Source organism: Nothoprocta perdicaria, unplaced genomic scaffold (assembly GCF_003342845.1).
Source record: "Nothoprocta perdicaria isolate Ctin4 unplaced genomic scaffold, notPer1 scaffold_133, whole genome shotgun sequence".
Lineage (NCBI taxonomy): Eukaryota > Metazoa > Chordata > Aves > Tinamiformes > Tinamidae > Nothoprocta > Nothoprocta perdicaria.
This window is the reverse complement of record NW_020454461.1, coordinates 37,435-64,777: the sequence shown is the minus strand read 5'-3', so window position 1 is coordinate 64,777 and position 27,343 is coordinate 37,435. Positions and strand designations below refer to the sequence as shown.

General features: G+C 40.4%; 1 protein-coding gene across 2 annotated transcripts in view; it reads left to right on the top strand.

The window, feature by feature from the left end:
- NTRK2 (neurotrophic receptor tyrosine kinase 2) overlaps positions 1-27,210 on the top strand; it is a 192,995-nt gene extending 165,785 nt beyond the window's left edge. For both annotated transcript variants that reach the window (XM_026033765.1, XM_026033770.1), the window contains 2 exons: positions 22,751-22,909; positions 23,358-27,210. In XM_026033765.1, coding sequence (XP_025889550.1) covers positions 22,751-22,909; positions 23,358-23,543 — 345 coding nt within the window. In that variant the 3' untranslated portion in view covers positions 23,544-27,210. The remainder of the gene's footprint in view (positions 1-22,750; positions 22,910-23,357) is intronic.
- The last annotated feature ends 133 nt before the right edge of the window (positions 27,211-27,343 follow it).

The following is a 27,343-nucleotide window of genomic DNA, read 5'->3' as shown; positions in this document are numbered from 1 at the left end:
CTTAGCTCCAGCCTAGAGCTTAAGTTCAGTTTCTGGAGATGAGAGATCCCTGATGCAATGACAAGGACAGCAGCAGCCACACAGAAGTCCAGTACTGACACAACAAGGATGACACCCATCCAACAGTCCTCTTGAGTCTCMCATGCTGAATATGGGGAAATGGCTAGAAGTGTAATCTTGCTGATAGATAAAAAAGGAGAAAATATATAGTGAGACTATTTCTGTTATTGTCGGGAGGTCAAAGATGTTTTTATCTCACAGTGCACTTCCCTGCCACCTAGAAAGGCAGTATTCAGTGAGGGAACTGTCTTAAAGTTCACTTAATAATTTCATTTTTTTCTCATGCTGTTTCTTAGGTTGAATAACATTGAGATCAGTAGCTTGATTTGCAGCAGGTTTCTGGGTGCATKGTTCTAGCCTTGCTCTTCACTAGTGTCACTTGGGGTCTCGAGCAGCAGAAACGACTAGTCTGAAGGCAGTGGTGGACCTTTTKCTCCACATTGAAATCCCAGGCATTGAATCCCCAGCATCTCAGTGCAGCTGCAATTTTAATGATGTAGGATGATCCCCAGCCTTTTACAGAGTGCTGCTTAGAATTTAAAAGGAATCTTGAGACTTCTGGGGAGAGGCAGGTTAAATTATAGTTATTACAAGGCAGCTATTTAAAGAATACTACCTTCCAAACAGTAAATCCACCATCCCTGTGGAACACAAGCAAAGCTGAAAGTTTGCTTGTCGTTCTGGAATTCTTCTGGTGGTCAACTCAAAACTTGGAAGTTCCATCCCATAACCTCAATGCTTCCTTTTCTTTAAAGAAAAGCAGTCATCTTTGCAGTTTGCAGTATATCAGAGTAAGGTCATGAAATTAAAAGATGTGGATACTCATTTGGTTTCAATTTGCTTCAGGTTTGTAAACACTCTTATCAATTCTTCCATGTTCATAAAATGGAGGGGCTGTACACAGACAGCTTTGGCAAACATATTCAGTGGGGCTACGTTGCTGAATGCTTTCCAACATAAAATATTATTGTGACCTTCTCCCCAGCATTGCTTAGGGCTGGTTTTGCATGACTGCCCACACCGTAACAGGGCACTGCTGGGAAGAAATGTCTTGACAGTGAGGGTGACAGAGCCTGGCACAGGCTGCCCAGGGAGGTTGTGGAGTCTCCTTCTCTGGAGATCTTCCAAACCCGCCTGGATGGCACCCTGTGCCACGTGCTCGAGGTGACCCTGCGTGTGCAGGGAGGTTGGACTAGATGATCTTCAAAGGTCCCTTCCAACCTTATGGATTCTATGATTCTATGACATTGGCTGCTGTGTTAGTATCTGCAGCAGCTTTTCCATCCATCCATCTCTTCCAACCTTAAGGATTCTATGATTCTATGATTCTATGACATTGGCTGCTGTGTTAGTATCTGCAGCAGCTTTTCCATCCATCCTCCTGAGGCTTGATCCCAGTGATGACCCATTCTGTATTCTACTAGAAGAGCAGTTTGGCTATAATATGAGGTGAGGAAATAGTTATTTCTACTGCAGTTTTGAACCTTTCAAGGACAAATAATATTGCTGGCATGTTAGGAAGAACTTTTATATGTGCATGAAGTCAGTTATGCAAGAAGTTAGGCAGGTAGCCACGCATTGTGTAAAGAGAAGAAGAAATATTAAACTCAGTTCCTTCATTTCCTGAGCACTGTCTAGCACATGTGCTGAATTAAACAGAAGTCCTGTGGAAAAATATTGTTAGGTCATATAATTAAAAATGTTTTCCATAATGCTTATTTAGATTGCCAGTGGAGCTGGCAATTGCTGGAATTTTTCACTCTGAAACAAAAGGAATTAGGAATTTAAATATCATATGCATTATATTATATATGTATCTATGTATATATATAGATGTAATGTCATACTCATGTAATGTGTGATCAATTACGCTGAAGAAGTACTTTCACAAATTCTTCTGTTTTATCCCTTGTCCATACCTATGCTCACCTTCTTACAAATCCCACTCCTCAGGTCATGTTACAGAATGCCAAAAGTCTTCCAACAGTTCATAATGTCTTAATTTAATGTGCAAGGGAGAATTTTCTTCATTTCCCTCCCTAAATAGAAGCTTTAACCCTATCCTGATGATGTGAAATGTGCATTGTACAAGATACCGCGCAGGAAAAGTGAGGTGGAAATAACACTGCATTCTGAAAATTACACTTTGCATAGGCACAATCATTTCATTCTGTCCAGATGAAGCAGATGTTGTCCTGATCTGCACGAATAAGCTTATTATGCATATGACTCTCCATCCTTTTTCAAAAATGACTGAACTGGCTCTTAAAACTAAATCACACTGCTTGTAAACTCTTTCTCTTCCAAGAGTGGTACTGGAGAAGAAAGTATCTGAAAAGCAGCTTTTCTGTGTACGCCACATATTGAAAGGCTGCAAGGTTCACTTTTCTGAGGTGTCCCAGTTTGGTGTATGGAAATGTAGAGGCAAAAAATGGCTTCTGGGTTGAGTATATAAACATTCTGTGACACTCCCTGCTCAGAAATACTACAGAATGAAAATATTGAGTGTGCCCTAAGTACTTATTTACTTCTAAAGGCACTTACTGCCTTTCTGTAAAGCTTGGTTTTTAGACTTTTTCAATTCATTGAGTTCTATAAGAATTTTACCTTCTAAATTCAGCTATTCTAAACCAGTGATTTCTGGCCAGGTTATCATTATGGAATGTTAATTATTATTGTGGAAATAGATATTATGAGAACACAGGACATGGTCTACGTTTCCAAATATTGTGACTCTAATGTAATGGTATGAAATGTTGTTCAGGGATAGCAAGCATGCCTAGCTGTTTTTTTGTGTCCATTTCCTTGTATTAGTCCACTATCCTAGACCCTAATGGACCTTAATCCTTGGATTAGGAATGTAAGAGGAAACATCCCTGCCAACTCCATGTAGTATTTGTTCATGGTCAGTTATTTCTAAGTTTGTCTAATCCTTTTTTGGACCAGCTGATACTGTTTGCCTTCACAAAGATCTGTGGCAGCTAATTCCAGAAGAAAACCTACTCTCTTTTGTCTCTTTTAAACTGATACCCTGTAATTTCATTGACTGGCCCCTTGTAGTATTTCAGGCTTTGTTGGTAACAGTTCTGCAGCTGCTGGTAATCAACCTCACTTTATCCATCACCTTCATGATTGTCTATGCTTCAGCTTAAGCATTCTAGTTCCCCTTTTCTGTGCCTCTTCAGCTGTATTTCATTCTTCTTTAACTGCAGGGACCAACAATCACTTTGCACTCAAGACATGGAGGGCTGCATAACTGTAACATGGCAAAGCTACATGCTCTACTTTGTTTTCAGTACCTACCCTGATGATACTGAGCAGACTTTGGCCTGCTTCTGTTCATGCTGATGATATCAGGGGTGACACCAAAATCTTCCTCCCGAGCTGTAGCTGCCGGTTCTGAGTGTAAATTTAGGTTAACACATATATTTACTGTAAGTGCATCTATCTACCCTGAAACTCAACTGCAGCCCTGTTTCCCACTTTGCTTTTTAAGATCCTTATGGATTGTATCTCCAAAAGCTCACTATAACCCACAGACTTGGGTGATCTGACAGGACAGTACCTGGAGTACTGTGTTCAGTTCTGGGCACCCCAGTATAGGAGGGACGTGGAGCTTCTCGAGAGGGTCCAGAGAAGGGCAACCAGGATGATTAAGGGAATGGAACATCTCTCGTATGAAGAGAGGCTGAGTGAGCTGGGCCTGTTTTCTCTGGAGAAGAGATGGCTCAGAGGGGATATGATTAATATGTATAAGTTCAGGAAGGGAGAATGCAGGGAGGAAGGAGACAGGCTGTTTTCACTGCTGGCCAGCGACAGGACGAGAGGTAATGGCCACAAGCTGGAGCACAAGAAGTTCCGTCTCCAGGTGAGGAGGAACTTCTTTACTGTTAGGGTGACGGAGCAGTGGAACAGGCTGCCCAGGGAGGTTGTGGATCTCCTACTCTGGAGGTCTTCAAAACCCGCCTGGATGCCACCCTGTGTCACATGCTGTAGGTGTGCCTGTTTGAGCAGGAAGGTTGGACTAGATGATCTGTAGAGGTCCCTTCCAACCTTAAATATTCTGTGAATCTGTGAATCTGTGACACTCCTTCCATTAGGTTGTTGATGAAGTTTGTGGCTAGAAATGGTCCTGCCGCTGACCCCTGTGGGCCTCTCTGACCATTGGGCCTCTCTGACCAAGGGCATGGTCTTCAAGTCCCACTCTCTCCTTCCTATCCTTTAACCAGTCCTCAAACCATAAAGACACTTTCTCCAACCATTCTTTAATTTTATTTAATTTCTTATCTGTATCCTTTCCTGAAGATCTTTGTCAAAGATGTTTTGGAAATCCACAGATGTCATATCTGACAGATRTCCTTTGTCCACATGCATCCAGGCATTTCCATGGACTGCCACCAGGCTGGTGGGTAGGATCTCCTTCTGCAGAAGCTGCCATTTCCTACCCTGTCAGAATTCCAGTGGGAATTCTGCCTTCTTAAATGAAAGTTCAGGTACAAGATGACATAGGCAAAGCCTTTAGAAAGTGAGAATATAAGTAGARGACTCCTGTTCCTGGTCTTTGCTAAAGGGGAAGCATTACTGTGAGATGCAGTAGGACTGTCCTTAGSTGTTCATGCCTAAGCTGTCATGTCTCTGAAACTAGCCAGTGGAGCTCACTGCCTTAGTGCAGTATGAAACAGGACTTTTGCTAGGAGTCTCCAGTATTTCAGTTTCAAATCTGTACATGACTTAACAGGACTTTCTGTCTTGGGTCTTAAATGGATACCCAACCCTAAACTGGTTGTTCACGTTGCTGGATACAGAACGAGAGTTGAAACTTTTGTTCAGTCTTTTGCATGAGATAGGCTGCTGTGATATAATCAGCTCCATCTAGTCTTTAGAAAAGTGCTGACACAATCTAAAATTTTATGAATGTTCCACCAAAAGAACATTTTTTTTCCTTCCTTGTTTTGTTTGTTTGTTTGGGTATTTCTGAAAGGATGCCAGTTTTACTGACCTTCTGAGGGCTTCTTGCAAGAATGAATCATGTCCCTTAGAACTCTGTGTAGAAAAAATGGCATCCAAGGAAATGCTCCATTGCTGGAGTCAAGGCAAGTTGTTGTTCAGAGACTGTTTAGGGTACCAGTTCAGGAATAAGCGTACRCTCATCTTTCCCCCATTATATGCCTAGAAATTCCAAGGACAAYAGGGCAGCTCCCATTTCTGCAGGGAGGAAGGGACCAAATTACCGAGGGAAGGGTTTGTCCTGCGACAGCTTCTGCTCTGGAAGGTCTCATGGCTCTTGGAGCCTTTGCTTGCTGTAGCCAGCACTCTTCTGACCGCACATGGTCCTTCAAGTGTGAAAGCTGCATTGGGGATTTTTAACCCACTTTGGACAACCTTACCTGATATGCACATTGGRGATGTCTGCTCCAGTCTGTGGGCAGAACTATGGGGTGAGAAACGTTTGAAATGAAGACAAACATATGTGAAAGAGGATGAATCTGTTTTTCCACTCTATGGGTGCTTTTGTGTGCCAAGGACACGCGCAGCCTGTGCGTGTCCTGGCTGGGCAGCCACTTCACCCTCGCAGAGCTCCCGCATGGTCAGTGTGTGTTTCCTACTCCCCCACCGTTGCGTCCTCCCCACATCCCGCTCTGACCTCCACCGCTGGAATTCGCTCACAGCAGGGCATCCCGCACGCGCGCACGGAGGCTCGGTTTCCATGGCAGCCAGGCTCCTGATCTCGGAGCCGGCGGATCTGGAGGAGACGGCAKGGCAAGCGAGCGAAAGTCGTGGAGGGTGCGGATTATCATGGAGCGCCGCGCCGGTGGCGTGGGGAGCGCAGCAGGCGGGATGCAGCCCTCAGCATCTCACCGCAGGGGCCTGGGCTGAACGTGCCTGCCCCACAGGCAGGTCTGCCCGTGCAGGGTGCCCTCCTCCTGCCCCACAGATGTGCCCCCTTGTCCAGTGCGCACCTTGCAAACCCCACTCCCTGGGAAATCGGGAAAATCCTGATTTCTTCCTGGGCAGCAACGGGGGCAACAAAATAATGAAGGCTCTGACGTGGTTGCCTTTGATCACGGGTTGGATATTATGGTAGTGTTCACCTGGAGGGGGAGAGGAAATTAGCTCAGATTTAGAGATGACATTGACTCCGGAGCCGTGACTTTTAGGAAGAACGAAGCCTGTGGAGCAAGCGCATTTTCATGGGAACAGCAGACAGGGCTCTGCCAGATTCCCATTCAGTGCTCCGCTCTCCTGCAGAGGAGGCAGTTGCTGTGGAGAACAGTCTTTATTTATTTATTTTTTCTCAGCCTAGTCTTTTTTTTTTTTTTTTTAAGGTTTATCTACTGTATTTTGTAGATAAATTTTGCTGCCTGAGTTATAAATGCCTTATAATGTCTCTGGTAAACAATGCAGTGTAATATGCAGATATTGCTGCAGAGATTAATGCTCTAGTGATATACCCCTGCGTTCTAGGTATCTTAATTTTACATTTTGGATTTTTTTCTCTGTTTGGGGGAGTGCCTTGAAAAAAGTGCTGGCAATTTCCTTCATCATTTTATTTTCAGTGGTTAGAATACGTGGAGGCAAATTTCAGAGGGACTCCCCGATTAAATAATCATTTTGTTGTTGCTTATTTTTATTTAGTCTGTCAGATAATCTATCTCCTTCTCAATATACGTTTATTCCCTGTTGTGTGTTTCAGTGCTTTGTCTAGGATCCAGTTGTTTTAAGACATGGCTTATTGATCCTGTGTGAAGYACTGTTTGTTTGTTTTTCACTTGTGAATACCTTTAAAGTATGCCTAGCCTCAGCACAGATATCAATGGTCTGGTTTGTACATAGAACAGTTTGGAACAGGGGGATTCTTGCAGGAATCCTTGTGGGAAGTGAAAATGGAAACAGTGCAGGAAAAAAAGGGTGTTGCATGGAAGTTGCTGCTCATAGCCCTGGAGTCCTCTCTGCATGCCACCTTGCCCACGGCCAGAGCACACAGGGTGGCCCTGCGCATGGTGCTGCCTGAGCCCAGGGAGGTGCTGCTCCCTGCAGGAACCTGCCCCGCGGAAGCATCAGGCTCCCATCCACCCCAGGACCTCAAATGGGTGACACTGCTGACATTTTTCATCTCGGTACATCTTTGCTTCCCTTTGGGAATAATTAAGAAATTTGCAATTCCAAAAAAAAAAAAAAAAAACTCTATAGAAAAATGTGACCTAAATTCAGTATCAGCATTTCCGTTATCTAAGAAAACTTACAAGCTTGAAATGGAAAATTAAAACCAAGTCTTGTAGGGGCATCTGGATGTTGTTTTGTTTTGCTGAAAAATATTCAACATATCTTCTTCAAAACTGTCCCAAATATTTCATTTTGTGAAAATGTCCAATACTTTGGCCTGATGTAGGATCAAAGGCATTTCAAAGCATCACACAAAATTCTCAGGAAAAGCAGTATCTTTCTGCCCATTACAGTTTTGTTGAATAAATTAATAAGAAGGCTTTAAGTAGCATCGGAAATAATTTACATAAATCAGTTGAATTTTCTTAGGAGGGAGAAATTTAAGGGGAGAATTTTGCAGTCCAGAGGATGCACTTTCTGCTGCCTTTTTGACTCCTACTTAATTTATCCCATCCTCATACTCTGGCTTGAGACTTCTGAATTACAATATATCAACATGATAACCAAAAGATTTCATATTGTGATTCTTCTGTCAATTAGTCCTTAAATAAAAAATCCCTATCTCTCCCTTTAAATAAGATAACGCTAATTTTGTCTACTTTGTGTTGCCAGCACAGAACAAAATGATCCTGAATCGAGTTGCATTTGGGCTGCTTCCATGTACCATTCCACGATATAAAAATATTCTCCATTTTTTTTAGTATATAGGAAAAGACTGAATTCTTCTATCTGCATCCCAACTATATTGGCAGATTTAACTCCGTCTTTCCTCTAAGTTCCTGCAATTTCTCTGCAAACAAAATCTTTTCCTTCACATAATTAATTTTAACAATTTTTTTTTTAGTATTGACATTTACATATCAGATATGATAATATCAAATAGCTTTAATAAACAATCTGGACACTTTTCATGATAAGAAGATGTTTCTTGAGCTTGCTAGCATTAACTGTCCTGCAGATGCGTTTGTGCCAGATCCCCTGTCGCGAGTAGCATCCAGCTTGGTGCAGATAAGAAGTGGTGCTTCGCAGTTTTTCCCTTGCYCTCTAATTGAGAGTGCTGTGTACGACTGCCACAGTGTGGCCTTGCTGTGGCCCCACAGAGATGAATTTCACCCTTGGTCCAAAAATTTCACAACAGAATTTAAGCCTAAGACATAAATTATAAAAGATGTTAATAGATGCTGACCCCGCCAGTTGTGTATTTCAGATTAAGCCGAGAACAAGGACATGAATAATAAATAAAGGATTATTGGCCCAGTGTTAAACACCGCAAAGGCAATGCCTTCTGCAAATGCAGGATGACCAAAAGCTGCAAATCTGCTGCAAGGCAAAGCACAAATGCAGGCAGTATTTTGGAAGGCACAGCTGTAAATCAGCATAGTGATTTCCACTCACATGCTGTGATGGCACGTACAGTCCCTGGGGCCATAGGGATGTCTGGCAAGTCTCTGCGATCGGATCCTGTCCCCAGATCTCTGAGTTTCCACTCATGTGTGACACGTGGAGGAGAGCCCAGAGGCTCGCCCCGAGAGGCGCTGCGGCCTGGTCAGGGCAGAGTCCCCTCAGCGCTGGTGAGAGCTGAAAAGCGCAGGCCCACCAGGAGCTTCTTGTGAGGCCCCACCAGAGCCAGTCCAAGGTGACCTTGTCCCCTGCAGGTGAGGCCCACAGGGACCCCAGGACAGTGCAGAGCTGTGCACCTCTCTGTGCTGTCCTAGAGAGGGAGCTGAGTCTGCCTTCATCCCTTCCCCCCGCCCGCGCCTCCTCCGCCTCCTCTCTGTCCCCAGAGGAGAGCGAGCTAGTAAGGACACTGCAGTTTTTGTGTCCTCCACTTGGAGAGGTGAAGCAGTGTTTATGCTTAGTCAGAATATTGCATTCCCTTCAGCAGTATTCTTTCTGGGTATCGCGTTCCTTTCACCGAAGCAGAAGGGGCTGCTTGTTGTAGATGAGAAAATTGGCTCACCTCATCTATGACACTTGTGGCTTGGTAGTGTCCTGAGCATATGTCACCTTGCACAGGAGCTTATTATGTTAGGGGGTGCCATGGGTGAACTCATGAAGCTGAGTGAAAAGGGGAGCTGGGAAGAGTAAAGATGAATTTAAAGACATATGAAAGAAGGGGTTTTAAAGGAGCCTTCCCTAGCCTTCAGCCCATCTGTAGCACAGAGCACATTCAATGCACCCAGGGATTGGTACATAAGACTTCAGTGGGACATGGTGCTCTTTCTTGATAGGACACAGTGCTCTTGGATGGTTTCATGAGTTCTGGAGACTCTGTGCAATAGAGAGAAGGTTGCCTGGCCCTCCACTCCCACATGCCCTGGGCTATGGCTGTGACCATTTTACTTATCTCTCCATCCCTCCGTGCTCCCTTTATCTCCAAATCCTCTTCTGTGTCTACCGTGATTCTTTTCTCCCATTCTCCGTGGCTAGGCTGTTGAGCTGTTAGTTACTTTAGAGGATGTTTCTTCATTCAGTGGTTTAGCTGAGCGTAAAGAGGCCCTTAGTCAAGTAAGTGCTCATCGGAGTACTAACCCATTACGAGGTTTTTTGAACAGAGTAAGGTCTCCCCTTCTGTCTCCAGGGCCAGGTTATAGGCTTTGGGACCATGACTTGCGCCTGTGGTTATTGCATCAGAATGGTCACAAGAGGACTGTGGCTTCTGGGAAGCTGCCTGACTTTAAAGATTAAGAAATCAGATTGAATTTCACTCAGAAATGTCAGAGTTTGTTCCCATTTGATAGATGTGTGGTCTGAATTGGATTGTATATGATACTAATAGCCATTTCTTCAAAAAAGGCAAAAAAATATGTGAAACATTATTTTAGGGTTTAGAATGGTTAACTCTCATTTCACTGTTTCAGTGAAGCAGTGACACCACTGTCTGAGAAATGGAGTTCTCTCTCCTTTTCCAAGAAAGATTTAATGCTGCCTGTAGCAGCAAGATTTCATAAATGGTTAATTACCTCAACCAAAATCTGACAGTGCATTTACTCTTATGCTMTAAAATATTATCCTATATAAACAAAAGTAAGCAAAATGTTAAAGTTACGTGGAATACATTTTGAGAGAATCTTCATGGTCTTGTATTAACTGTTTCCTTCCTACCTAGTTCATACTATTCACCAGCAGAGCTCCCAATCCCTCATACACATAATAATTCACAACTATGCATTTCCAGAGAATTGAAAAGAAATGAAAATAAGTCAAATTTTAAGTTCATTAAGTTGGAGGGCATTTATATGTCAGTATTTGCATGCAATTGTCATGTTAGCAAGGCACTTTCCTTTGTCAGTGTCAGCTGGTCTGTGATTAGGCAACAGGTGGGATCCAAAAGACTTGGATTACACTTGTTTTAGATGTCCTGGAAAGCAGAAGCAGCCATACATAATGGATCTTGCACAATGCAGTCAGTTTCCAAACTCAAAATCATTATGGTAGGAGGAAGATCCTTTCAGGAGAAAATGGCGTGGTGCATCTGCTTTTCATTAACAAAAACAGGAATTAGATCTCCTAGCTAGCTCAGTGACTGATACGTCTTGAAGAGTAACTTTTATCTGAAAGAGAGGAAAGAAAAATAAAATGGGATTGCAGTATGAGTATAAGGTCAAGGCTAATGAACCTCAGAACCTACCAACATCCTGTAGGCCATGGAAGACCAGAAAGTAAAAATATTCTTATAGATAAAAGATACAGAGAAGTTTTCAACCCCTAGAGGCCAAATTCAGGGTTAGACCAGAGTGACAGCCTAACATACAGGAAGAATAATAGATTTGCCTGGCAAGAAAACAAAGAAACCTATACACTAAGGCCTGAAGCACAGGATATTTTAATAAGAACATCACTGAGTGTATTTGATAATACTCTATGTGGGTCATCATAAACATGTCTGAGGAGTCATCGTATAAAGTAGTGTTTCTTCAAAAAGGAAATGCAGGCTTTATGGAACAGTATTTTAAAAGGTTTTCTCTAAGTGTGTAGCCAAGTTAAAATTTGGTCAGTATGGTGCCTGCAATCCTGAACTTTTGCAATTAACTCGAAAGAAATGATACTATGTTACTATTACATTATTATCTACTGCAAGGGTACATAGGAGCCTCATGCATCAACAGGACTTCGTGATGATAGGCACTGAATGAGTATAGGTCAAAAACTTGGTAGTAGCCTAAATTAAATCTGACTTTTTTTTGCGTGTGTCATATTTTTGAAGAAATTGATTTTGGAGACCTAACATAAATTATTCCTATCCAAAACAGGCGAGCTGTAGATTATCTCAGAAAACTCCAAGCAAAAGGAACTTAGAAGTGGTAGAAATTCAGTACTCTTAAAAAAAAGATAGATACATACATGCATACATAAATAGATAGATAGACAGACAGATAGATTCCACACTTAGCTCATTTTTGACATATCCAGTATCTTCCTGCATCTGGTCAACTTTGGAGACTGGAAGTGCTCTGCTTTAAGCTTTATGTTGATGGTTCTACATTTGGCATATAATTAAACAAGAGATCTRCAAAATTAAATGATTTTCCTAGATATTTTATATAACATTGTAACGGTATTACTGTTTCTGCCATGGAGCCTGTGTTTAAAGGTGGGGAGTCTAACCTTTGARCTTCCGATTTTATTGCCAATTCTGCTTTTATTTGGGTGATTTCCAAGCTAAGGACTAAAATTAAATTTATACTCTTATTTTGAATTAATTATAGCATTGCAGCACTGCAGCAAGAAAAGGAGATAATCCTTAATAGGATTCTTGTTCATCTACAGACGATTTTAAGTATGCATGAAGAAGGAACTAGCTCAGTGCTGCACTGCTGTAGTAAGAGGCAGCTTCATATTAGGAGGGGTTTTCCAGAGTCCTAAATCCTTCTAAATTGTGTGTGATCTTAGTCTGTTACCTGGGATTTGTTGGTAGTAAAAAAGTTCAAAGGGCTTTTTTTTCAGGGAGGCAAACTTGATTGCATGTCATCAGGGAATGGATATACACAAGGAAATTTTGAGGGATTGACACTTTCTGCWGATGCTTGCAAAACAAGACTATCTTGTCTCATTTTAGAGGTGGGAAGCTACTTTGACATTACAGACAGAATTTACATCTCAGTGTGGTTGAACAAATTCCATCATGTAAATTCAGGGACATTGTAAATACAAGACTCTAGTATTATACTGGACCAACATTTCCCAAAAGGAAAATTGCAGTGTTGAGGGGAGAAATAGATATTGCAAAGAAATAAAAAAAAAAAAAAAAGCAAGACCAAAACTCAAATCCACGGAGCCAAACCTTCTGATGGTGTACATTCTTGCTTTATACCAGTGCAGAGTTTTAGCCAAGAGCTATAAAATATTTTCATCATTGGGCCACACTTTGACTCTTGCATCCAAAAGTAATATTTTAAGCATGGCTTTAGGAATAATTCAACATATGAATTTGATAAGAACAATGTAGATCTTTTTAACTCCACAGGAATGAAGCACAAGCAATAATTACATTTTTTTTTTTTTGTGATAGCAGTTATCAGTACCTTTAATGATGATCACATTGCATGTTTTTGATGCCTTGTGTCAGAGCATGCACCTGTTTCAACTCATGGAATGATGTCATGGTGCAAATGAGGAGTAGAGAACTAGAACTAAGAGAAGGAAAACAGCTGAGATTTTTTTTTTTTGGTGCTATTTTAAGGTAATTTTTCTCAGGCATGTTTTCAGTCTTCTTATAGAAATTATGGTCCTGAGAAAGGGAGAAGCAGAAACACCTGGATGGTTGTGGAAGAGGAAAAAGAACACCTTACCATTGTCTTGTTTACTAGGATCTGGATGAGTAGTGATATGGTTTTCACCTCTATGCCCCATGCCCATGTGGCTGAGTAGGTTCATAGACAGTTTAGACACTGTCAGTGTAGGCATTTCTAAATAAGTCCTGAAGATAGATCAAGGTTATGGTTGTGGTCATTTTTCTTCCTTGCTCTTTAGGCAAATAGAGATAAATGTGCCCAGAGATGAGCAAAATATGCTTTTTCTGGAATAGGGATGTTACTGGTCTTGGCATTCATGTAGCCTTGCTCTCCTTTCTTGATGCTTCCCACTGGAGAGAGGGCGTCTCTCAACTCATGCAGACTGTGATTGACAGATGTTTATTTGGTCTGACCTGATCTACTTGGTGGCATACAGGTGGTCTGTGAACCAGCCAAAATAGGACATAAAATGACTGAGTTCCCTATTKCCCTTTTGCACTAACTGCTCAAAACAACCTCCTCCCTCCCCAATTATGTGATGTGGAAATTCAGCAGATTTGCCCATTTTCCAAAAATTTGTGGAACGAAAGACACTGCTCTCATTTTTCTTTGCTTCATATTCTTTGTGGCAGATTGCTATTATTAGTATTTTTAAGTCATATGACAAATTTGCCACCCAGGGAAGGGAGATGAGGCTGTCTAACAAAATTCAAAGGACTAGAACTTTGAGGCCTACCAAGTAAAAACTGTAATGATCCCATGCAGTATACATTATAGAAACACTTTTGTGGCTCACAAGGAAGAAGTAAAACTATGAAAGAAGGTCTTTCCTTTTCCTCCCTTTTTCTTCTGTGATGTAAATTGACATGACCAATAGACCCAGACATGCTACAGTAACCTAATGCTAATTATGCAAACCTGAAAAAAAAGGGGGTTCCATGAAAGAAATATTGGAAGATGTTGTGATCCCTACTACTCAAAAAATAGTTTTCAGACTTGAGATTCGGACTAAAGATTTCCTAGTGAATTCAGTTGATAGGAGTGGGAGTCAAAGGGGAACCTATGCTCTTACACAGCTATGAAGCACATGATCTTCCCATATTACAATTCAACTGGTGAAAATAGAAGGTAAAGAGCACATAAGCATTATGTGGTGCAACATATGATAACTAGCAGAGTCTGTGTATGTGGTGTACATGACGTGGCCATAAGCCATGGAGTATAGTGCAGTTAGATCAACGCGCCCCAGAACAGTCTGGCCAATCGCCATTGCCTATCGTCTCCTTGACATTCTTCTGCATCATATTCCTCTACAACCTGCAAGGATTTTAGCTCATCTGATTATCTATTAACTAGTGGAACAACCAGCAGACTTTAGCTGTTCATGTGGAAGTGCTAATAGGATACAAGTGATATAGTGCCCACTTGTTGTAAAGCAAATTTTATGAGCTAAATGGCCCACTTGTTGTAAAGCAAAATATAGGACTTTTCATGAGCTAAATGTCAGGACATGCCATCACGACACTGAAATGATCAGTAATCATATGTTATAGCATAACTTGATATGGAACATTAACAGGCATTTTGAAAGGACAGGCAGATGACATTTTGGAAAGAAGAGGTCATCATGGCTCAAGAGGTCATTATGGTGCCAGAAWTTCTGTGGTTTATTTTAATCTAATCTTTTTCTTTCACCAAGGTCCAGAATTCCCATCCCCAGAAACAAATCTAGGTGTTGATCGAACTCATTAAAATGAGTTTCAACTATGTAGTATACTTCCTTTTGTTTTTACTTAGATTCACATTTATTGTGAAATTACTCTCATTTGGAAGTAAAAGAATGATATTCTAAAGGAATGGAGCTCATTCCTATGCCCTTCTTCCTAGGGCATCAAAGACCTGATTAGTATCTCACTGAACTCTATTATTTTGCAGATTTCCACTCAGCCAGTTTTCCTGCTGTGCCTCTAAAATGGAATTTTTCTATCAGAAGTGTGAACCATGTCATATTTTTCAGACTCTTTATCTGATCTTACCTCAAGCTCTCCTCATCTTGCTTTCTTGGAAGAATAAGTTCTCCATAATTCTATTGCTATAAAATTCTATGCACATTATCTAATACAGTGTATTAGTTATCCTATATTTGTGGCAGACCCTATATGCTCTTGTGCTGTATAAAGCAGAACATTAGATATAGTTTCTCTTTTCTTCCGTATTCTTCCAACTTAGCATTTTAAAAAGGTCTTTGAAAGATTCAATAGATCATTCAGATATTTTAGTTGCATGTAGTGTCTCTGCTTCTTTCTACCCTTTTGTGAGAATTGTTTCTTGCCCTTCATGAGCATTGCAGAGTTCCACAAGCAGCTGTACCTTACAGGGCAGAGTGCTTTCTTTCTTTTGTTATTAACTTCCAGTTTACTAATTTCACTTGATGCCCTCTTTTTTGTGTTATGTGAAATTGTGCATAAGTACTCTTTATTTGTATTCCCTATATCAGTTATGGTTTCACAGAAACTGATGAGAAAAAATTATCTCCAGTGACGGAGTGTTGACATATGATATTGAACTGATGCAGTACAAATAAAGAAATTATAGTTAAATAAATGTTCTAGACATTATTTCACTTTTCTGAGAAGACAAGGTTGTGATATCAGGATTGTGATACTGGGGTTGTGATAAATGGTGCTAAGTCTGGCTGGAGGTTTGTGGCTGGTGGTGTCCCCCTGGGGCCAGTGCTGGGCCCAGTGCTGTTCAACCTGTTCATCAATGACCTGGACGAGGGCACGGAGTGCACCCTGAGCAAGTTTGCAGATGACACCAAACTGGGTGGAGTGGCCGACACTCCGGAGGGCTGTGCTGCCATCCAGAGGGACCTGGACAGGCTGGAGAGTTGGGCAGAGAGGAACCTCATGAGGTTGACAAGTGCCAGGTCCTGCACCTGGGGAGGAATAACCCCAGGCACCAGCACAGATTAGGGGTCGACCTGCTGGAGAGCAGCTCCACGGAGAGGGACCTGGGAGTCCTGGTGGACACCAAGTTACCCATGAGGCAGCAGTGCCCTCGTGGCCAAGAAGGCCAATGGGMTCCTGGCTGCATCAGGAGGATGTTGGCAGCAGGGGCAGGGAGGGGATCCTGCCCCTCTGCTCAGCTCTGGGGAGGCCAAACCTGGAGCATTGGGGGCAGCTCTGGGCTCCCCAGGACAAGAGGGATGTGGAGCTTCTAGAGAGGGGCCAGCACAGAGGGACGAAGATCATTAAGGGCCTACAGCATCTATCTTATGAAGAAAGACTAAGTGAGCTGTGCCTGTTTTCTCTGGAGAAGAGAAGATTGAGAGGGTGTCTTACCAATATATATATAAATACCTGAGGGAAAATGTAAAGAGAATGGGGCCAAATTCTTCTTGGTGTTGACCAGCAACTAAACAAAGGATAATGGGTATGAATTAAAACACAGGAAGTTCCATCTCCATATGAGAAAGAACTTCTTTCCTGTGAGGGTGTCAGAACCCTGGAACAGGCTGCCCAGAGAGGTTGTGGAGTCTCCTTTGGATATCTTCAAAATCCGTCTGGATGCAACCCTGTGCCATGTGCTGTAGGTGTCCCAGCTTGAGCAAGGGGAGTTTGGACTAGATGATCTCTAGAGATCCCTTCCAACCTCAACCATTCTGTGATTTTGTGAAGACAAATTAGAATGTTAGGATAAAAACTTAAGACATGAGTCCCTCTTGAATAAAGATGAGCTAAAATATGGTTAAAATGAAAGTGAAAGGTCATATCTTTTGTTATTGGCAAATAATCCAGTTTATATCATAATTTAGTAACCTTAGATGCTAGAATGATATGGCTTGTTACCCAGACTGAGACTGTGAAAATAGAATACGTTTTTTCTGCAATTGAGCAGGGTAGGATTAATGATATTTTTAGAGGAGAATTTGTCTTTGTCTGAAAGACCGTTTGCATGGAAAAACTGAAAATAGTAATTATTGACATATATTTTTTGTGCTGAGAGAAACATTTGCCAGCATTTTATGAGGAAGAAAGAGCATATGTTCACAAAGAGAAAGAGACGCTTTCAGATTTAGCAATAAGACATGATAGTCTTTGCAGAGAATGTTTCTCTGTAGTTATATAAACCTAAGATAAGGGAATAACTCGCAAGACCAAAAGATAAACAGTGAACTTCTGTAATCTCCCACATATACAAGATGTATTATTGAAGTAGATGAATAAAGGAATCAACAGGTGAAGCTTGGTCAAGGTTTAAAAAGCTATTATCCAGCTAAATCAAAAGACTGCATATACATTTATCACATGAATGTTAATTGAAGCATGTGCTGAACTGCCTGAAATGCAGAAGAGCTGTCCTTGGGCGGAGCTGCAGGTCCACCAGGCTCTGTAGAGATAACGCACTCAAGCCAGACAGAGCATTGGGCAGGACTGGGGCTGAAACTCAGGACTTACTTATTCAGGTTTATTCGTCTCACCAAGTAAACTTTCATCAAGATTACTTTTATTCTACTAGCAAAAAAAGCTTTACTAGTCTTTCAAGAATATATGAAACATTATGCCATGTTATTACAATGCTGTACTGCTGGAATCATGGTAACTCAGGAACTGTGAACATAAATGAAGACATCTCTTTTCCAAGATTGTGCAGTTGGTAGCTGTACTTCTTTCCTGCTTGAAGTCAGAGTAACTAGCTGCTTAAGGGTGTAGATGAGAAACACTAAATTATCTAATATGATGTCTGAGAGCTATTGGTTGGATTTTCTGAGAGCTATTGGTTGGATTTGCTGGCTTCCCTAGGAGTATATAAGGAAAGTGCAGAACATCTTGATATTTCAGTGCATCAGTCCCTTTGGTGGATGCTACTAGGGATGTTCCTTATCTCATGAAGATGTGAGAAAGGCACCTGTGCAGCAGCAAGTGGGACATAAACTTCCCTATAGAGCTGCAGTGGCTGTTTTACACCTATGGTCACCAGCATTAAATAGGAAGAAAAAATGCTCCATCTGTTTTGGTGAGCCCCTGCAGCACCCTCCTGCCTTGCTGCTGAGCCCCTACACCCTCTGCCAAACTCATTGATCCCCAGATCTCACCACTGATGTCACTAGACTGGAGTCCTCCAGCCCTCTGTTTGTTCCTGCTGCACACAGATGAGGGTTAAGCCTCAAGTGAATTATTTGGGACTGCTTTAGCAACTTTTTTTCTTGGGCCTTTCCCAGGCCTTGGTTTGTGCCTTACCTGTGGAGCTCCACACAGAACCGATTTTTTTTCCGTGTTTCTGTTTCTGTGTTTCTGAAGGTCACTTTCACTAGGATTCTCCTCATAGCATCTTCCCAGCAGAAGCATAGCACTGAATTTGTTCATACAAAATGGCATATCCTTTTTGCTCACAAATGTGAGCAAATGTGCCACAGGTAGAGAAGCATTTCTGGAATAAACTTGATGGTTTTGTGAGACAACAGGGCTTTGGTTTCCCATGGTGGTTGGGCAGGAAATGTGCCTGACAAAAGCAGAGTGTCGACAGATAAATTTTTGAGTGATGTTGGAAAATTGCAGGTTGATGACAGTCAGCTGAGGACACATGTCTGGGGTGGTATTTGTGAGGTGATACGAAGTTGGGTTTACCCTTAATGTACATATGGATGGGCGCAAACTCATGGCTGCAAAAAGACCCAAAAAACTCTGTCAATGGTTTTTTGTACTACAGGCCTGCTTTACGTCTTAGTATAGAAAATTCTGCAGTGGACAAGCTCCATCATTTTGCCACTGTCCACAAATCACAATAAGGATCATCTGAAGAGAGAAGCTGAATAAACTTTAGCAAAGTCTTTAAGAAAGAATTAGACTCTCCGGCCTCAAAGCTAAGGCATGATATGTACACCATGATCCTTTAAACTTGATGTTCTCAAATAGACAAAGGAAATGTTCAAGGTCTGGTTACCTGGCACCTTTCAAAAGTGCTAAATTTATTTAAAAGATGACTGCTGAAAGTGGTGACAAGTGGAATGACATTGCATTGTCAAAAATGTAACAACATTTCATATGTGGAACAGAGTGGCAGTTTCCCTTTCAAACTGTGTCTTTGGAGAGCAGCATCATTGTTCAGAGATCTGGCACAGAAGTCTCCTCCCTGTGGATAGTGTGCACATTGCAGAAGCTAATTCACCAAGCTTTCTGCTTTAGATTCTAGCCCAATGTTGCTAGCAAACAATGTAAAGCAGGGCTAGGGAGTGCTTGCTTGCATAAAATGACATTTGGAAGTACCTAAGCCACTGCAAAGATCTACAGAAGTGCAATGCCAAATAAAAATGACCCACCATAAAGAAATTGCCCTCAAGTAAATACCAGAAAAAATATATCATAATTTGTATCTATAAAATCGTCTTTTTTGCAGCCTGACTACTGCTACAACGCAGATTTTAAAGTGATATCTCATTAAGTTAAATATGTAATACTTTTGAACCTGTCATAACTTTAGCTAGATTTAATATTAAAGGTGTTGTTTACCTGCAATAGTAGTCTGCTAAGCTCATGAACATATTGAAAAAGGTGTGTATCAAGCAACACTTTAATTACAGTGTAATGTACCAGGTAACTGATTCTACAGTGTACCCATAATACCTGAAAGCAGTAGAGTCCTTTTATATTTCTTAATAACATACGAGAAGAGAGTTTCCCCTGCAGCACTGAGCACCTTTCCAGTATTTTGGTCCATATACTCATCTTTCCCTTCATTGAGTCTGCTTCAGAACTTCCCCTTAACTTTGCTATGACCTTGGGAACATTAGCAAAAATGCTCTCTACCGCAGCTCAGTGCTCTTGCGACACAGCAGTGAGTCCTTGGGCTCATCACTGCCACAAGGACAAAAGGAGCTTCACAGCTGGCTGGTGATTTGCCTCAGACATCCCGAGAACTGTGATGTCAAGGCTTCAGTTCAAGAAAGCACTGAAGCACATGCTTCACTTTAAGCTTGTACCTAACACTGCCCTCAGTGCATTTCAGGGCTGAGTAATTGTTGACTCCATGACCACTGATTGCTAGCAGAGAAAGAAGTGTGCACTTAGGGAAAGTGCCTTTAGCCAGACCTTGGCCTGTGTTTTTGATGTAGCTGAACTGAGATCACAGTTAAAGTTGCTCTCGAACCCGGTAGAMTGGAAGATGCTCAGCCCACCACAGATAATGCCAAATGTTTCACATCTGTTCCCACTGCAATACAGTCAGGCAAGGAGAAGACCCTTTATAATCATAGCTAACACCTTTTATTGATGCTAACACCTTTTATTTTGCCAAGAGGCTGAATTTTATTTCCCCGAAGACTCTAAGGCATTAGAAGTAGTTTATCTAAAGTGATAGAGAAGAGCAGTGGTAGAGCTGGATAGACGTCAAGACTTCTCAATCCCAGCTTGATAGTCTGCCCAGTAAAGTCTTCTACCTGAAGATCAAAAAAGGACTCCATATCTGGCTGTTGTGCAGCCTCATGAAGAATGCCAAAAAGCTCTGTGGTGTGTGCTTATCTGTAAATCAAGTTCTTGGTAAGTGTCGGTAGCGATGAGTCAGTCTTGCTGTGACTGCAGAGACAGACAACTAGGTCTGTTCATTGCAACATCTATCAATTGGCAGTCATTTATCATCATTGCTCCAGGGATATTTGTTTTATCAAATGACACTGAAAATTCAGCACACAGCCCTACCACAACTACGCTATGGTTCTATAGCAAGGAACTATGGGAAAGGAGGATTTGGACTTTTTTTTAATTGCTTTCTTAAAATCTGCTAATGTAGGATGTGACAAATAAGAGAAAATAGAGACATACTTTTTTTGTTTATAGCTTTCATTAATTTTTAAGGAATGACTCAAAGAAATTGCTGAAAAAAACCAATTGTGGAGGCTATATGATGAGCAGATCTAAGAGCYATATTAATATTTGATGAGCTCAGAAGTCTCTCATCACTAATCACCTTTTAATGGCACTTGCCCTTTGGCCGGGTGTTTGTGGCTGCATGTTTCTAAGGGACTAACTTTTCTGACTTTCTAATGAAATACCACTTGAGCAGGGAGTAACAGTGGTGATATGGAGCCATTTGGTTGCCATGTTCCATTTAGTTTATGGTGAAGTGGCAAAATAAAACATAGTTTGTATCACAGCATATTGATACGTTACTTCAAACTCTTTTGTTCCTTCTGCTTGACTTCTCAGTCATTAAAAAATCTGCTGAATGGAGCCTTGCAGCTCTTCTGCCTGATGGACAAGTAAACAGAGGCATGGAGAGTAGCCAGGACTTAAAATTTGGAGTCCTGCTTTTCAGTCACTATCTTAGACAAAAATATCYCTAACTCACTCACAAGGCATCACAGGTAGGGGCAGGAGGAGATGCGCCTTGTAATAGACCATATCTATGAAAGTTTTAGTATCTTTTTCAATTTTGGTGCAATCAGTAGTGAATGTTGTGGCGGCAGAGTATGGAACAGGGTTGAGTGCTAACAGCTATAGCTGTATAATTTTGGTAGGCTGTGCTAATGTTGAGTTCCTGACAAATAGCTGGAAATGGATGTTCTGAGTGATTCAGAAATACAGTGAACCCTGACTGAACCTCTATTGGATTTTCCTTCCATTTGTTGTTGCAACATTAGAACAAGGAGAGTCTAATTTATAACAACATATGTAAGGTCCCACAGGAGAAATGATACTTTGAATTGACAGAATCTTGAAAGTGCAAATGTTGTTTCATAACTAAATACATTTTCAGACAAAAAAGAGAGTTAATCAAAAATTAGATGTCCATGAAAAAGCTTTCTTTTTTTTTTTTTTCTCATTCCTTGGATATTCATAGCTGCCTTAATGCAGAACTACCTAGAATATCTGTATATCTGTGTCACAGTAGCTCATGTGGTAACACTGTTTTAGAAGTCTTTAATTTATTCATTGATCGATCCACAGTTTGACATACCGGGAAAAACAAATCATTTAGGAAATGGAAATAAAAGGAAGGAAATTTAGGAAATTAATGTTAAGTAACTCAGTTTTTTAAAAATGTAGCATTTTGAAGAAAATTAGTAGGTTATAGACTTTCACAAAGTCACTCATTCAAGGACAGATTCCTAGGGAATTCAGCTTATGTTGATTTGGCTCTGTAGTCTACATCTTAAAAGTTATTTATTATCAGGTGACTGTATCTAATGGGCTGAATTTTCTGTGAAGTTGTATAGGGTTGGGTAGTTAAAGTAACAAAATAATTTGAGGCATTGATTACATATGTAAAGGCCATAACATTGCTTTTTATCCATTCAAAGTAAGCTGTTAAACCATAGATTCTGATCCTATGGTGTCATACCATCAGAGCACTGTGTCTTCATGCATCTCAGTTGAAATCACAGAGTTTCTAGGAGAAACGTCATTGGAGATTTCATTACCTGCATCTTCACAGTCTCCTTGCTTATAAAATAGAGAGTAAAATCAGCCTAATTTAAAATGGATTAACAGGTTTGGTTAATCAATAATTTTATTCAGTTTGTTCATTTCCTTGATTAGAGAGTGCCAAATAAATATTAGAAATGTTCTTCAGAAACAATTCCTTAAGAGAYTGTGTTGAGAAATCTGCCATGCTAATAATGGCTACTCTGGAACAGAGAAGTTGAGATCATAGCTTACTGCTTCTTACAGGCTTAGGTGAATGGCAAAAAGGAAAAGTTTAGTATTCTCTGGTTTAGCATCTTGATTGCATCACGACTCTCCTTTTGAGAGTGTAGAGAAATTACTTCTGACTCTTCCTTTTGTCTTTCTCAGGTTGGGGGCCACACCATGCTGCCCATTCGTTGGATGCCTCCAGAGAGTATCATGTACAGGAAGTTTACCACAGAAAGTGACGTCTGGAGCCTGGGGGTTGTTCTATGGGAAATCTTTACCTATGGCAAGCAGCCATGGTATCAGCTCTCAAACAATGAGGTGTGTATGAGGAAGGGTGGCATTTTAGTTGATGGTATGGCTTCCTCATGGAAGGGATAGAAATATATCTAGTCAAAACAGTAACTCTGTTCCCAAGTATTTATGGCACTGTCTTGAACACTGTGGTTGAAGTTGACCTGATTCATTCTTTTCTCCCTTAAGGTAGAAGGATAACATTTATTTAAGTACAATTGGAGCAAGTTGGGATGTGGCTTCTTCTGTTGGCAATGGAAAAGAGCTTACCTGTTTCCTGAACTGGCTCTGGGTGATTTCTGTTACATAACAGGACRTGTTATTGTTGTAAAGTGGTTGTCCTAAACCAGTCTTTAATAAATTGAAAGAATCTGGAGATTTCTTGAGACTGCCGTGAGCAGCTAACTCTTCTTTAGGTGAGTCCCATGTAGTTTGCACAATCACACTGATCCTTTCTTTGTGATTTTTTTCATAGGTGATTGAGTGCATCACTCAGGGCCGAGTCCTGCAGCGACCTCGCACATGCCCCAAGGAAGTGTATGACTTGATGCTGGGTTGTTGGCAACGAGAGCCTCACATGAGGCTCAACATCAAAGAAATCCATTCCCTCCTCCAGAACTTGGCCAAGGCATCTCCAGTCTACCTGGATATTTTAGGCTAATGCCTCCTAGCATTTCTTCTTATGGGCTGCGTGAATGAATGTGTTCAACTGCCGCTGAACTCCATTAAAATGTGTTCTTAACTTTGACAGTATTAATGACAAAGTTGTGGAGAAGCTTTCAAAGGGCAAGCAATGTGCACTTCTCCATCTGTAGACACAGTATTGACTTTTAAGACATTATTAAGACATATTTCTTCTCTCTCTCTCTCTCTCTCTCTCTATCTTTCAGTTTCTATCATTCTTTCTCTCTCCTCTCTTTCTAAACAGTTTGGCTTCTGCATTATTGTAACTCTGCATAGACAAAGGCCTTAAAAACCTGATCTGTTATATCAGCAGACTCTCCAGTTTGCCCACCACAACTAACAATGCCTTGTTGTATTCATGCCTTTGATGTGGATGAAAAAAAGGGAAAAATATATTTGACTCGAACTTTGTGATTTCTGCTGTACAGAAACTGGGAGTTTCTATGGATTCACCTCAATTTTTTTGCTTCAGCATGTGGGTGGACAAAGAAGCCTACTGTTGTCTACATGAAGCTTATTTCTTGTGGGGATAACGCCAAATGGCGAAAAAAAAAACAGCATTTTGAGATGCACTGTCTGGAGAAACTATGGGATCAGATGGCATCCAACTCCACTAAAAAAAAAAAAACACTGAAATGATTTGATGGAAGCAAGAGGGAGTTTAGCACTTTCCTGGAGAGATTGTTCAAGGAGATGCTTGGCCAGCACTTTTCATTAACAGATACAAGTCTATGGTAAAAGATAAAAAGATGCTGCTTGCAGCGCACACAATTGTGGTACATCATGATAAACTAAACCCATGCCCATTTTGTCTTCTGGTAGGATATTGTCATGCCACTGGTATAAAAATGTTTTCCAGCTCATCTTTGGTAATAAAGGTTGAAGCTAGGCTTAATACTGTACAATATTAATTTCAGGATCAAGTGTTGAAATAACGGTTTTGATAAGATAGGGCAAGCTCTTGATTCTGGGGTAGGTGTATCCTATACTGTGCTTGTCCAGGAGCATATTCCTTAATTCCTCAAAACTTTTTTTTTTTTTTGTTTTCAACCATGCAGCCAAAACTGTGCATGGTCTTCATTGACTAATGCCCTTTGTGCAGAAACTGTCATTCATCTTGTAGTACACCCTATTAGGCATAGCAAACTCATAATGGTATAACTTATATTTCATTAAATGGAGCTAATGGAGGACATTAGCTGTGTTTAAATGCCTTTACAATGTTACAGATACAATAGGCTGATATTACATGAGTAATGTAAAACACGGAGATTGCTGGTTATGTTTGAGCCATGACAGAGAACAGTGGGATCCCTGGAGAAAACAAATGTGACTCTGAGGTTATGGCTTACTATTCAGAGAGCACACACCCTGAGCTCAGCACCACATTCGTATCAGTGCCAGTACTGTCATTCTCAGCATCCACTTAATCTTAAATTATTTCTTTTTGTTTGGATGGGCATTGTACGTGTACAGCATTTGCATGGCCACTTTGTTGATGACAACTGCATGGGCATATTTGTTTTTTTTTCAAACCGGAGGTTGAAGATTTCCAATTTAGACTTAGGATTATTTCTAATATGAATTCTTACAAACAAAAACCTACCATAACCTATTTCTCAAGACTTTGGCCTCCCTCTGTGAGGGGGCATTATTGCAAAAAAGAAGTTATCTTTCTTTTCTTTTTCTTATTTATTTCTTCTTAATAATATGAGCAAGATCAAAATAGTCCTTCATCTATGTGTTAGGGGTATTTTATTTAATAAATTAAGCATTTTATTTTTGTAAGTGTTTCCATAACATTTTTAATACATGATTTGCTTGCATATATTATTCATTGAGGCACTTTAGTTTTTTTCTTCAGAAACTTTTYGAAGTAGTAGTAAAGATTTTGAACATTTTTGAAAGAAAAGTTTACTGGACAGTGATGGAGTTTTACCCTTCTCAATGTCATTGAAAAGACAGCATTACAAATAAACATGACAGTGTAACTATAAAGCCATACTCAGTATTCTTTAATAAACTAGGTGTTATTTCTTATCTTCTGCTGAACTGGAAACACTGAAAAAGCCAGAGGAAGATTCCTACAAAATGGGCCTTAAGATTTTATCTAGAATGTCTTGTAAGTTCACAGTGAATGTTGGATAATGATGAGCATCCAGTGAAATCTATCTGCTTGAGAATCTGAATTTTGCTTTTGAAGGATTTTGAAGTCCATTTTCAATATAACAGAAGGGGGAGAAGGAAGATGTCAGAGCCTGCCGAGGCTGTATGATGGGAAAGGATTCCAGGTGTTGGTAAGGGAAGCTTCTGCCTGATGCATTCTCTCTTAGTTCCTTAGAAGCTTTAGAAAAAAGCATCTGAGATGCTCTTCTCTTGGAAAGCAGGCTCTAGCCTGAAAGCAACCAGGTGGGTTTTGCAAGCATTGAAAGAATGTATACCAAAAAAAAAAAAAAAAAGAAAAGAAAACCAACAACAAACCAACAAGACCCTGAATTTGTACTTAGAGGCATCTTCTTTTTGATTCACTAGTGAGACTCTTAGAGTTATTTCAGAAAATAAATAGTGTTGCAATGCATTGTGCAATAACATAGCAGTATGTTAAACTTCTAAAGGACCAAATGTTCTTCAGAGCCACTGGTATGGATAACCTTGACCTATATCATAAATGTTCTTGATAGTGCGTAAAATGTATAATCAGAGTAGACAAGCTGTTAACTATAGCTATACATGTTTTGCGTTTATTCATGAAAAAGTGGGTAAGTGTAGCAAAATGAGTAAAGAAGAAGAAATGTGCTAAAATCACAGTATGGGGTGAGTATATGTGCACATTCATCATGCTTGCACTGTCAGCTAAATCATGTACACTGAGTAAATATGACAATCAAGCTCATTTAAAAAGTCTGGGCTATGCTATAAACTGATCATATATATAATATATATTATATATGTGTGTTTACATATGGCATATATATATACACACACATAGCATATACATGTATGCGTATGTCTGTTGTATTTTATTTATATATGTGCAGACATGCATGCACATTATGAGCTGTGTGTATATGTATAAATTTACATACACCTATGTGATTACAAATGATAATTAGAATAGAGTGCTATTAATAAATTGATAAAAGTCTGCTGAGTAACCAAAACCATTTTTTTTTCTTTTGATGTTTCTTTTTCTATGTTTTTAAGACTCAACTTTTTAACTGGTGTGCAGCAGAGGAAGTGCTAGAATGTCAGAGATACAATGACAAGCACTTTTTTTCCCCTAACTGATTGCATAAAAATGATTTACCATTCCTATATCACTTGTTGATTTCTCACAAGGAAATGAACAGATTAGCATCTAGCTCCAAAAGCAGAGTATGATTTACCATCATTTTTGGATTTGTGCTATTGTTTTATTGTCCTGGAATAACAGTGCAGCTCTGTTAGCATTTTATACTCATCTGCGGTAACAAAAAATTCCAAGAATGAGCTGGACTGTTCAGACTGCAACACAACTTGTAGGACAGTGGTGAGAACACCAAAATTCAGCAGTAATAATAGCAGCATTTGCCACATTTTGTCCTTCACCCTCCATAAATCTGCAGAACTCAGTACTGTGTAGAACAGATATTTGTAAAGTAGCAGTACCCCATGATGCATGATAGAGTGTACCCTTTTTAAAAGGATTTAATTTATTTTGATTTGTACATCAATATATATATTGTCTACAATTTGATAAATAATTTTCTTTCTTTCTTCTCCTTTTCTTCCCTCCCT